General features: G+C 40.1%; 1 protein-coding gene and 1 pseudogene across 2 annotated transcripts in view; one reads left to right on the plus strand and one right to left on the minus strand.

Annotated features, from left to right (window-relative positions):
• Positions 1-10,274: 10,274 nt before the first annotated feature.
• On the minus strand, positions 10,275-11,418 carry LOC129648623 (small VCP/p97-interacting protein-like; annotated as a pseudogene).
• A 362-nt stretch (positions 11,419-11,780) lies between these two features.
• Positions 11,781-13,142, plus strand: part of OS9 (OS9 endoplasmic reticulum lectin) — a 34,700-nt gene continuing 33,338 nt past the window's right edge. For both annotated transcript variants that reach the window (XM_055578720.1, XM_055578729.1), the window contains exons 1-2: positions 11,781-11,981; positions 12,401-12,577. In XM_055578720.1, the coding sequence (XP_055434695.1) occupies positions 11,820-11,981; positions 12,401-12,577 (339 nt within the window). In that variant the 5' untranslated portion in view covers positions 11,781-11,819. The remainder of the gene's footprint in view (positions 11,982-12,400; positions 12,578-13,142) is intronic.

Raw genomic sequence — 13,142 nt, forward strand, 5'->3', positions numbered from 1 at the left:
TCTGAGTAAACTCTGGGAATTGGTGATGGACAGAGAGACCTGGCATGCTGCAGTCCATGGGGTCTCAAAGAGTTGGACATGACTGAGCAACTGAACTGTAGCACACACCTATTAGAATGGCCAAAATCTAGAACCCTGACAACCAAACAGCAATGTGGGTCAGAAGAAACTCTCATTCATGGCTGGAGGGAATACAAAATGGCACAGCCACTTCAAAAGACAATTTGGAAGATTCTAACAAAGCTGAACATACTCTTAGTATACAATCTAGCAAAGTGGGCTTGGTATTTATGCAGATGAATCAGAAACTTACATGCACACAAAAACTTGCACACAAATGTAATAGTGGCTTTATTTGTAATAGTGCTAATACCTGGATGAAGGACAAAGATGTCCTTAAGTAACAGAATGGATAAATAAACTGGGGTACATTCAGACAATAGAATATTATTGAGCAGTAAAAAAAAAAAAGCTATCTAAGCCATGAAGAGACATGGAGCAAACTTAAGTGCTTATTACTAGATGAAAGAAGCCAATCTGAAAAGGCTGCAGACTGGATGATTCCAACTATATGACACTGTGGAAAAGGTAAAGCTATGGAAACAAAACGATCAGTGTTTTCCAGGGCTTAGTGGAGAAGGGATGAATAAACAGGTCACAGAGGATCTTGAGGGCAGTGAATCTATTCTGATGATACCATTAATGGTAGATGTTATTACAACATTTGTTAAAACTCAAGGGAAACAAGGGCTTCCCTGGTGGCTCAGTGGTAAAGAATCCACCAGCAATGCAGGAGACACAGGAGACAGGGGTTCAATCCCTGGGCTGGGAAGATCCCTTAGGGGAGGACATGGCAACTCATTCCAGTATTTTTGCTTGGACAGAGGAGCCTGGTGGGCTACAGACCCTGGGGTTGCAAAGAGTCAGACACAACCTAAGTGACTGGGCACGCATGCCTGGGATCCAGAGGCCCGGGCTGGGAAGGGAGCACAGGCAGCTGGTTTCAGGAGGAGCAGGAGCAGTTGGCCACAGTAGAGACCTCCCAGCCAATCACAGGAGAGGAAAGTTGAAGGACACCAAGATGCCTGGTGAACAGCAGATTGAGGAGTGTGGGGAAAGGAGGAGGAGGAAGAGATGCAAGACGAGATGGTGCTGCCAGTGAAGAGGGAGGAGGATGAGGGTGAGAAGTATGATGTGGTGGCACTCAAGATCCCCATGGACCACAAGGAGGTCTCCAGCAAGGTGCCAGTGCGATTGGCCAACATGGCAGGTTCACACTTGGGCTGACCTGCAGCCACACCCTCGCTGGCCTCCCACACTGGCCAAGTACCCACTGACATGGGTGAGAGGCCCTTCCTGTACACTTAGTGTAGCCAGGGCTTCTTGGTGAGATGGGTGCACACCAAATATAGCCAAAAGAAAAAAAGAAAGAAAAAACCCTCGTAGAATGTATCACTATAGCACCAAGAGTGAATGAACCCTAGTGTAATCTGTGAGCTTTGATGATGTGTCATTGTAGGCTCATTAATTATAAGGGATGGGTCACTCTTGTGTAGGATGTTGAGAGCAGGGGAGACTCTGTGCGTGTGAAGACAGGGGATACATGGGAACTCTCTGTACTTGATACTCAATTTTTCTGTGAACCTGAAATTGCTGTAAAAAATAGAGTCTGTTTACAAGGGAAAAAATGAAATGTAATTTTCAAAATACAAGCCCCAGGACCACAGTGGTATATAGAAGGGTGAATTTGAAGTGGAAAGACATATTTGATAATCAGCACACTCTCCTTGCAGATAATACAAGAAACCTTGAAAAATTTAATTTGGTTCATCAAGTTCCCAATGTATGTTATTGCTTTGGTGTGTTTTAATTCCTCCCTCTTAAGAGTTAAACCCTATAAAAAGGTTTTTTTCAACTGTCAATAGTCACGTAGGATTTTTACCTATTTATTCACTTCATTCCTTCTTATACCTCAGAACTTTCATTTAGTATCCCTGCCTTTCCCCTGAAGTATATCTTTTAGACTTTCCTTAGTGACAGCCTTCTGGTTGCAAACCCTCCTGGGGGAGTTGTTTTTGTTTGGTCTGAAATTTTGCCCTCATTATTGAAAGATATTTTCAGTAACCATAAAACTACCAGTGGAGATTATTTTGTTTCATCACATTGAAGATATCATCTATTGTCTTCTGGCTTCCATTGCTGTCATTCAAGAAGTCAGCTCTCAGTTTAACTGCTACTCCTTTGGAGATAATCTGGTTTTCTGGCTGCTTTAAATTTTTTTTTTAATTTTTGGCTGCACTGGGTCTTTGGTGCTTGCCTGGGCTTTCTGTAGTTGGCGGGGAGTGGGGCTGCTTTCGTTGTGGTGTGTGGTGTGTACTCTTCTTGTTGCTGTGGGTTCTCTTGTTGCAGAGCACAGACTCTAGGGCGTGTGGGCTCAGTAGCTGTGGTGCACAAGCTTAGTTGCTCCGCAGCATGTGGGATCTTCCCAAACCAGGGATGGAAACCGTGTCGACTGCATTGGCAGGAGGATTCTTAACCACTGGACCACCAGGGAAGTCCCTCTGGCTGCTTTTAACCACTTTTGTTGTGGTTAAATGTACATGTAGTGAAATGCACAGGACTTACATGTTGTAGGTCAATGAGTTCTGAAGAATGTGTCCATTCATCCCACTCACACTCTGGGTGCTTTTAGTATCTGTTTTTCTTCAGTGTCACTCAGTTTTATAGTGAGATACCTATGAACAGACTTCTTTTCATCCATTCTGCTTTAAAATTTTGGTGGGGGACATCTTGAATCAGTGGATTTTGTATCTTTCATTAGTTCTAAAATATGCTAAACCATTATCTTTGCTTCATTCTTTCCTGAACTTTAATCAGTTTTCTCACTTTACTCTTTATATATCCTATTTTCTCTTTCATATTTCTCCCTTTGTTGTTCTGTGTTTCATTCTGGGTAACATCTTCCAGTGTATTTTCTACTTCACTAATTGTATCTTCAGCAGAGACATTACTTTGCCAACAAAGGTCCGTCTAGTCAGGGCTATGGTTTTTCCAGTGGTCATGTATGGATGTGAGACTTGGACTGTGAAGAAAGCTGAGCACCGAAGAATTGATGCTTTTGAACTGTGGTGTTGGAGAAGACTCTTGAGAGTCCCTTGGACTGCAAGGAGATCCAACCAGTCCATTCTGAAGGAGATCAGCCCTGGGATTTCTTTGGAAGGAATGATGCTAAAGCTGAAACTCCAGTACTTTGGCCACCTCATGCGAAGAATTGACTCACTGGAAAAGACTCTGATGCTGGGAGGGATTGGGGGCAGGAAGAGAAGGGGACGACAGAGGATGAGATGGTTGGATGGCATCACCGACTCGATGGACGTGAGTCTGAGTGAACTCCGGGAGTTGGTGATGGACAGGGAGGCCTGGCGTGCTATGATTCATGGGATCACAGAATCAGACACGACTGAGCGACTGAACTGAACTGAACTGTATCTTCAGCTAAGTTTAAACTGCTCTTTGAGATTTTAAAAACAAAATTTAAATGAAAAATTTTCAAATACAATTCAAAGTTAAGAATAATGAATCTGTATGTATTATCATGCTGCTTCAACTAAAAATATGATCAATTTTGTTTCATCTATGCTCCCACCACTTCTCCTAGACTCCCACAGAATTATTTTAAGGCAAATGGCAGTCATTACACTCTTTCATTGATGAATACTTGAGTATGCAATCCCTAAGAGATATTTCAACATAACCATAATGCCATTATTATATCAGCAAAATTAACAATGGTATTTTAATATCATATAATATCTACTCAGGGTCTGAATCTCCCTAACTGACTCATAAAAGTCTTTTTATAATAGTTTGATTCAAGATCCAAACAAGAGTTATATGTTGCATTTGACAGGTTTCTCAAACCTCTTTTAAACTATAACAATTATTTCTGCCCCCCCTTTTTCCTTGCAATGTATTTGTTGAAGAAACTTGAGCATTGATCCTGTTTTATTCTTGATTACATTCTGATGGTGTTTAACATATTGTCCTGTTTCTAATATTTCCTGTAAAACCAGTATTATACTTATAGTCTTGTGTTTTTTTTGGCAAGAATCCTTTGTAGAAAATGCTCTGTGCTTCCTACTGTATCCCATCAAGAAGCACATACTATCTGGATTCTCCTCTTTTCGTAATGTTAAGTTATATCGGTATATGCGCATGGTGTCAGTTTGATTCATGTGTAAGCCTCTTAATATTTCTGATAGTCATTGATGACTATTGCCTAGATCATTTCATTAGGATTGTAAAATGATGATGGTATATAATTCCTTCTGCTCTTATTAGCTAGAATTTTTCCATGAAGAATAATTGCTTCTTAAACTACTTAGTTACTTTATTCAGTTTTTAGTTTAAAACTTTATAATTTTATTTCTAGAATCTCTACTTTAAATGTTAGATTATTTTTATAGCTTCATGTTTTCTGATATATTTTCAATTTTGTCTTATATTTCTTTAAGTATAGTAAGCATAATTACTTTATAATCTATGTCAGATAATTACAATATCTGAAGTTTTTGAAGCTCAGTTTCTGCTGTTGTTTCTTCTGGTTCTCATTCACAATGTCTTATCTCCTTTTGGGTTTAGTTATTTTTCATTACAAGTCACTAACTTCCCTAGGAAAATGATCTGTAGATGTTCTTTGGGGCCTAGGATGAAAGGGACATTTTTCTAGAGTGAATTTGCGTTTACTTCAGCTAAGTGCCTACAGCATTATTTTCTCGTCCTTGGAACCACTTAAATCTAAATTTACAGCTTGAATTAAAAAAAAAAATTTAAACATTGTGAAATTGTTCTGTAAAATTTTTTAAAGTCCTACTTGTAATCACACATTCTTCATCTTTGTTTGGCACTGAGGCTACCTTCCTTGCAGGTCTCTGGAGCTGCGGAGCTGGGGGCAGGTCCACCAGCAGGAGAATCTTTCCTCAAACTCTCCACCCCGGATGGATCTTCTTTCCCTTTCTCTAGAGAGCAAAGCTCACATCTGCACACTGTTGGTGGGAATGTAAATTGGTGCAATAACTGTGGAAAACAATATGGTTTCTCAAAAAACTAAAACTAGAGCTACAATATGATCCAGCAATATGTATATACATATAATGGAATACTACTTGGCCATGAAAAATAATGAAAACCTGCCTTTGCAGCAACATGGATGGACTTGGAAGATATCATGCTAAGTAAAATGTCAGACAAAGAAAGCAAATACTATATAATATCACATATATCAGATCTAAAAAATACAATAAGCTAGAGAATATAACAACAAAAAGAAGAGCAAACTCACAGATATAGAGAAAAAAGCTAGTGATTGCCTGTGCAGAGAGAGAAGGGAGGAGAGGCAATAGAGAGTAGTGGATTAAGAAGTACAAATTGTTGGGCATAAAATAAGCTACAGGGATATATTGTACAGCACAGGGAAGATGACCAATATTTTATAATATCTATAAATGGAGTATAACCTTTAAAAATTATGAGTCAATACACTGTACACCTGTAACTTACATAATTTAGTATATCACCTATGAAGTGAAGTGAAGTGGCTCAGCTGTGTCCGACTTTGTGACCCCGTGGACTGTAGCCTACCAGGCTCCTCCTCCAATACGGGTGAAGTATATCACCTATACTTCAATTTAAAAAAGAGTTCAAAACATACATTAAAAAAACAAAGCTTAATTCTGCAAATTTGGCAAATGCCCTCCAAGCAAATGTGACTACAGGGTTTTGAATACCTCTCTAGGTTTCTGACTTAATTTAGGTTTTGGCCTGTGAATTCTTTACTGTTTTGTTGGCTTTATCCATGCTTTAAGAAGGAAGATAATTATATTTCACTCAGCATTTTAAATCATCTTTAGTGCAAGGTTAACCAACTGTGTTGAAGAAAACAGAAGTCTGGTTAGCTTTTCTAGCGCAACTTTTTATCTTCTTAAGAATTAATGTGTTTTTTTTCCCCTGAACTTTCTACATGTGTGTGCGTGGGTTCATTCAGTCATGTCTGACTCTTTGACGTGCCAAGAACTGTAGCCCCACTAGGCTCCTCTACATACCTATCATTAATATATCCCCAAGTTCTCCTCTGGTTAGGCAAATGTCTCTTCAGTAAGTTCCAATGTCTTAGGTAGTCTATCAATTTTATTTCTTAAAAAAATCACTCCTGAATCCTGAATTTTCTCTAATCTTGATGAATTGATCTCTGGTCTTGCCCTACAACTTGAAATCTCCCTTTAACATCACCTTGGGGATTCCTTTTTCTCTTTTGTGCTGGATACTGGTTCATGGATTTCATACCTTTCTCTTTTTTGACTAATTTATTTGTCTTGGTGTAATAAACCCTCTCCTAACTTTCTGAAGAACAATGCATGGAATATCTGTATTTTGAATTGCATGTCTGAAATTGTCTTTATTCTGGACTCATAGTTAGATCATAGTTTGGCTGTGTGTATTAATAGAATTCTAGGTTGGAAACAGTTTCCTTCAAAATTTTGAAGCCATTCTCTACTGTCTTCTATCTTACAGAGTTTTGATAAGCCAAATGCTATTCTGATTCTTGAGCTTTGTAGGCAACTTGTCCTTTTCTCTGAAAGCTCTTAGAATTATTTGTCTGTGTCCAGTGTTCTGAAATTCTTTGATGAAGGATTTGGTGTGGCTTTGCTATCAGTGTGCCCTTCCAATTTAGAGACTTTCTTCATTTTAGGATAACACAATACTTTAAAATAATTTTGGTGGTTGTTTCTTCCCTTCTGAGTCTCTGTTCTTTTTGTGAAACCCTCGCTATTCAGAGAGGCTTCCCTGGTGGCTCAGTGGAAAAGAATCTACCTGTGACGCAGGAGACCCAGATTCAATCTCTGGGTCGGGAAGATCCCCTGGACAAGGGAATGGCAACCTGCTCTAGTATTCTTGCCTGGAGAATTCCTTGGACAGAGGAGCTGATTGGGCTGTGGTCCATGGGAGTCACAAAGAGTTGGATACAACTGAAGCAACTGAGCACGCACGTATGCACTATTCAGATGCTGGACCTGCTGGACTGATCCTTTACTTTTTATTAATTTTCTCCTAAAGTAGGCCAAATTTCATTTTCTTTCTTTATTTCAAAGACTTACTTGTTTATTTATGGCTGCACTGGGTCTTCACTTTTGCATGCATGACCTTTCTCTAGCTGTGAAGAGAGGGATCACTTCATTGTGATGCTCAGGCTTCTCACTGGAGTGCCTTCTCCTGTTGCAGACCCCAGGGTCTAGAGCACTGGATCAGGAGTTGTGGCGCACAGGCTTAGTTGCTCTGAGGCTTGTGGAATCTTCCCGGATCAGGGATTGAAGCCATGTCTCCTGCATTGGCAGACAGATTCCCAACCATTAATATTCAACTGTATCCTCTAGTCTTTCTATTGAATTTCTATTGAATTTTTATTTTTATTGGTTTTGATTTCCAAGAGCTCTTTTTTCTTATCTGAATAGTAGCTGCTTTTAAAAATTGCTTCCTTAAAAAAAATAGCTTTCTGTTGTAAATTTTTTAAGTAAAAAATTTTATTTCTAAAATATAATCCAATGACTTCACAATCTTTCATGAACAAACATACCACCAATTCTCTAAAGGATAAAGAAAATTGAACCTGTCTTTAACTACATATCTTGCCTGGATAGTCACAGAATATTTCATTCAATAATCAAAGAAAGTGATTTTTCCAATGAGGAGTCAAGAGATCTATATTACAGTTCAAACTCTTTAAAATTAAAATAAAATAATATACTGCAATATAAAACAAGATTTGTAGGAGGGATAAGCAAGATAGTAGTCCAGTTTCCTTTTTGTAAATAATACAATATTTACAACAATGTAATTACAACAATGTAATAAGTTGGTCTATTTAATTTATAATCCTTATTGCACTTAATACCTGAAAATTCTAATTTAGGGCTCAGACTTTGGCCTTATCATCCAAAATAGTAACCAAATTAAAAAATGCAGTAATTCTTCTACTTGAGCTTATTATATATTAAAAACTCAAAAGACAAAATTCTATAATACATATTACCAATGAACAAAAATCTAAAAAGTTTATGGCAATGCATCACATAGAATTACCTTGCAATATTTTTGTTTAAAGTAGACTTTTTAAATAGAGTACTTACATATTTCTTTCATACATTCATACTTACCTTGGCAATTTCACATCCATAAAAATCTTATAATCATTCTTTAATAAATACAAAAGAATAAAAACATCTATGAAATCTGGACAAACAACATTAGCACTAAGTATAACCCATCCAGATTCTTAGTTTAACTCATTCAATTACTACAGAGATCTTTATAGAGTTGAATCTAATACTGTATATTGTACATCACTGCCCTCTGATGGCATCACCAATATATAATTTTAAATTAAGCAAGCTAAAGAAAAACTTTATTATAATGTAAAACAGAGTGTGTCAATTTTATAAGCTACAGAGGTAGGAAATAAATTATAAGAAGTTTAATGTTTTCCAGAAATATTAATTTCTTAGTAAGTTTAAAAATTTACAGTGTTCCTTCATATAAGCCCTTCAAATAATTTTTCAAGATTTTCCATGATGATCAGTTCAAAAGGCACTGAGTCTCTCGGTCAGTCAGTTCAGTTTCTCAGTCGTGTCCAACTCTTTGCAACCCCATGAATCACAGCATGCCAGGCCTCCCTGTCCATCACCAACTCCCAGAGTTCACTCAGACTCACGTCCATCGAGTTGGTGATGCCATCCAGCCATCTCATCCTCTGTCATCCCCTTCTCCTCCTGCCCCCGATCCCTCCCAGCATCAGGGTCTTTTCCAATGAGTCAACTCTTCACATGAGGTGGCCAAAGTATTGGAGTATCAGCTTTAGCATCAGTCCTTCCAAAGAATACCCAGGACTGATCTCCTTTAGAATGGACTGGTTAGATCTCCTTGCAGTCCAAGGGACTCTCAAGAGTCTTCTCCAACACCACAGTTCAAAAGCATCAATTCTTCGGTGCTCAGTTTTCTTCACAGTCCAACTCTCACATCCATACATGACCACTGGAAAAACCATAGCCTTGACTAGACGGACCTTTGTTGACAAAGTAATGTCTTTGCTTTTCAATATGCTATCTAGGTTGGTCATAACTGTCCGTCCAAGGAGTAAGTGTCTTTTAATTTCATGGCTGCAGTCACCATCTGCAGTGATTTTGGAGCTCAAAAATATAAAGTCTGACACTGTTTCCACTGTTTCCCCAGCTATTTCCCATGTAGTGATGGGACCAGATGCCATGATCTTTGTTTTCTGAATGTTGAGCTTTAAGCCAACTTTTTCACTCTACACTTTCACTTTCATCAAGAGACTCTTTAGTTCCTCTTCACTTTCTGCCATAAGGGTGGTGTCATCTGCATATGTGAGGTTATTGATATTTCTCCCGGCAATCTTGATTCCAGCTTGTGCTTCTTCCAGCCCAGCGTTTCTCTTGATGTACTCTGCATATAAGTTAAATAAGCAGGGTGACAATATACAGCCTTGACGTACTCCTTTCCTATTTGGAATCAGTCTGTTGTTCCATGTCCAGTTCTAACTGTTGCTTCCTGACCTGCGTATAGGTTTCTCAAGAGGCAGGTCAGGTGGTCTGGTATTCCCATCTCGTTCAGAATTTTCCAGTTTAGTGTGATCTGCATAGTCAATAAAGCAGAAATAGATGTTTTTCTGGAACTCTCTTGCTTTTTCGATGATCCAGCGGATGTTGGCAATTTGATCTCTGGTTTCTCTGCCTTTTCTAAAACCAGCTTGAACATCTGGAAGTTTAAGCAAAAATCTTCACATATAATGAAATAATGATATATAAGGTTAAGTGGCAAATTAAAAATAGCTAGATCACTTTATAAAGGAGGGGAAATACAAGTGCAAATTTGAATATTTGAGATGTATGCAAAATTTTTCCATGCAATATAAATATATATTCACAATTTAGGTCCATGTTCTAACTACTGAAAAATGGCAAATCACCCATTGTCTGCAGAAGAGCACATGTAGGGAAAATAAGTATTTAATGAAAGTTCTGGCCATTTTCTAAGTCTGACAATCAAAAGAATTTTCAATTTTCAGTTTTGAAAAAGCACTGCACTTAAGAGCACTAAAATTACAAAGTCTGAATCTTCATTTGTTCAGAGAAGAAATTAAATTCAGGATGTCCACTTGATTGCAGGTATAGTTATTGGCAGTAGACTCTTACACTCATGCTTTATAAAACTGTCCATCTAAGTCCACCTTCTGGTGGGGGTTAAGATGTAGCCATTTCTTTTTCTATTTTTTCCTTTTTCTTTCTCTTTTCTTCTACAGACTGAACAAATACTCCGAGATGCAGCCTCCTTCTGTCTTCTCTCTGCAGCCTCTGCAAGCTTTGCTCTTTTCTCTTTCAGGTCCCGCGAGGGAGGCGCGGTCTCCATGGGACAGGGAAAACACACTCCCACGGGGATCGCGGTTGGAGGTCCCCTCCTCGGCCCGCCCAAACTAGGCGGTGAGAACTGCGCGATCAAAGGCTGGTCCCAGGTCTGCGATGCTCGCTCCGCCCTGCTCCTGCTAAAATTTTATGCACGCAATATATTATTTCTCTGAGGCTCTTACTGATGGGTTTTTGTTTGTTTAATTTTCGGTTGCTTTTTCTCCCTTGCAATTTGTTTCCTCTGAGTTGCTGCTTTTCTTCTTCTTTTTGCTTGTTTTGTTTTCTTCTTTTTATTTTAAGACATTCCTTAAATGTTTTATGATCCTTGGCTGTCGGCTTATATTTTGGAGTGAGGCTATCAAAAAACTGTTCGGAAAGATTGTGTGCCGGCTCAGATAGAGAAGAATCTCCCTGCAATGCAGGATTCTCGGCCAAGGACTTAAATGTAGGATTCCCTCATCTTATTTCTTTAAGAGAACCCTGATGAAAATATCTTTGGGATTTCTCTGTTGGGCGGGACAGTCTCCAGATAAGTTTTTCCAAAGATATAATCATGCTCTTGTTTATGTTTGTTTAGGAATCAATTTCTCAGGATTGCTTCATCAGTTCCCATTCCTCCATTTGCTTTCTAGCTTCTGAAATGCTGCTGTCTCCTTTCCCTTTGTTCCTACGTGGCCTGGAAGACAATACCTACGTTTGTCACTCGCAGCTCTCCAGCTCCCAGTTTTCAACTGGAAGTTCCCATTATTTCTTTAGGATAATTTTTATTAGAAGACAACTGCAGGATCGTCCAGAAAGGTTTTGACACGAATTACCAGATCACCCTAAAGTTGTATGTATCTATGAAAAGAGGAATGCTACTATACAATAATTGTTTGTTTTGTAACAAGTATTAAGTAGCTTTCAAGAGTATTGTGTGCACGCACCCATCCACCTCAAACATCCGCTTGGCGGCGGCCAGACACAATATAAAAAATGACTTAAAAAGCAATCAGAAATGCGTACAACAGCTGGGCTAGAACAGAGAAAAACAAAACAAAACAACTGCTTAACTGGGCCCGGCGTGTAGACCGCGCCTCCCTGAAACTGGGAGAGGGGAGGAGGGGATCCGATATCATTGGTGATTGGTTGGCCTCTTCAACCAATCACGCGTAGCGAGTGATTTTGCTAATTGTCATGATACACCTCCTCGTGGGCTTTAGAGCTACGTTGACAAATGGGAATAGGGCACGTGAGAGGGACAGAAAGTTTCACCAATAAGACCTTGGGGCGTTATGGGCGGGATGAGGCCGCCGCCAGGTTTAGGGCGGAAGGAATTGTTCTGGATTAGAAGGGGAACGAAAGATGGCGGCGGAAACGCTGCTGTCCAGTCTGTTGGGGCTGCTACTTCTGGGGCTCCTGTTACCCGCAACCCTGACCGGCGGGGTCGGGAGCCTGAACCTGGAGGAGCTGAGTGAGATGCGTTATGGGATCGAGATACTGCCGTTGCCTGTCATGGGAGGCCAGGTGAGGAGGCGTAGAGGGTCCTGGGCAGAAAGGGAAGGAGAAGAAGGTAGAGGAAGAAGGGCAGCTGTGGAGTCTGTGGCGGAAGCCTAAAGGAGAATCGGGAAGAGTAAGCAGCGGTTTTATGAGGACTCCTGAGGATCGTAGTCAAAGACCCATTCCCTTGGGGCCAGGGACTGGGAGGGGTGGGGCTTCCCTCTGTCAACTTCAGGTCCCAGTTCCCTATTGAAACACCCAGACTCCTCCCCTGTGAAAAAGTGGGAGTGCCCTCTCCCCTCACCCGCTGAACACCGCTGGAGGACTTGTGGCTCACTCTGTCTTGACTGGACTCTTCCCCATTATGTGAAGAGGGATCTCGTTGTTCTCCCTGATCCCAAACCTCTCTTTGCCTCCCTGTCCCCCGACCCCCACTTCTTTCCCAGAGCCAAGCTTCGGACGTGGTGATTGTCTCCTCTAAGTACAAGCAGCGCTATGAATGTCGCCTGCCAGCTGGAGCTATTCACTTCCAGCGTGAAAGGGAGGAGGAGACACCTGCTTACCAAGGGCCTGGGATCCCTGAGTTGTTGAGCCCGATGAAAGATGCTCCCTGCCTGCTGAAGGTGAAAGGAACTGGGATAGAGGGAAGGAGGGCATGGAAACTAGGTATCTATTTGGGAACTAGTTATCTATTCACAGTGTGTCTGTGAATGAGGAGTGATCAGGGTATCTGTAGGAGTTAAGAAGGCCACTGAAGGAGCAGGCATATTGCACAGACAGGAAAGAAGCAAAGAATCCTGTAACCAATGATGATACTTTGCTGATTATAGAGGAGTGTTAGGATAGAAAATCTCAGAATAAAGATTAAACCAATATTGAGGAGCTTAAAGAGGGTCAGGCTGGGGCAGTAGGGGTACTCCCCTAGAAAAACCTTCCTGGTTAAGTCACTCCTTTCCCTGTCACTCTCTGCCCAGTGTCCTTTTTTTTTTTTTTTTTTCCATCATGGCACTTTTCATGACCTGAAATTATTAACTGAATTATCAGTTTATTTTTGGTCTGAATCCTAGTACTAGAACGTAAGTCTGTGAAATCAGAGAATTTATCTTGTTCACAGCTGTATCCACAGTAGCTAAAACAAGGAAGTTCAATTAATACTTTGATATTCCATGTTTCCCTGGTCTGAGTGCT

The sequence above is a fragment of the Bubalus kerabau genome, chromosome 1 (genome assembly GCF_029407905.1).
Source record: "Bubalus kerabau isolate K-KA32 ecotype Philippines breed swamp buffalo chromosome 1, PCC_UOA_SB_1v2, whole genome shotgun sequence".
In the NCBI taxonomy this organism is placed as follows: Eukaryota; Metazoa; Chordata; class Mammalia; order Artiodactyla; family Bovidae; genus Bubalus; species Bubalus kerabau.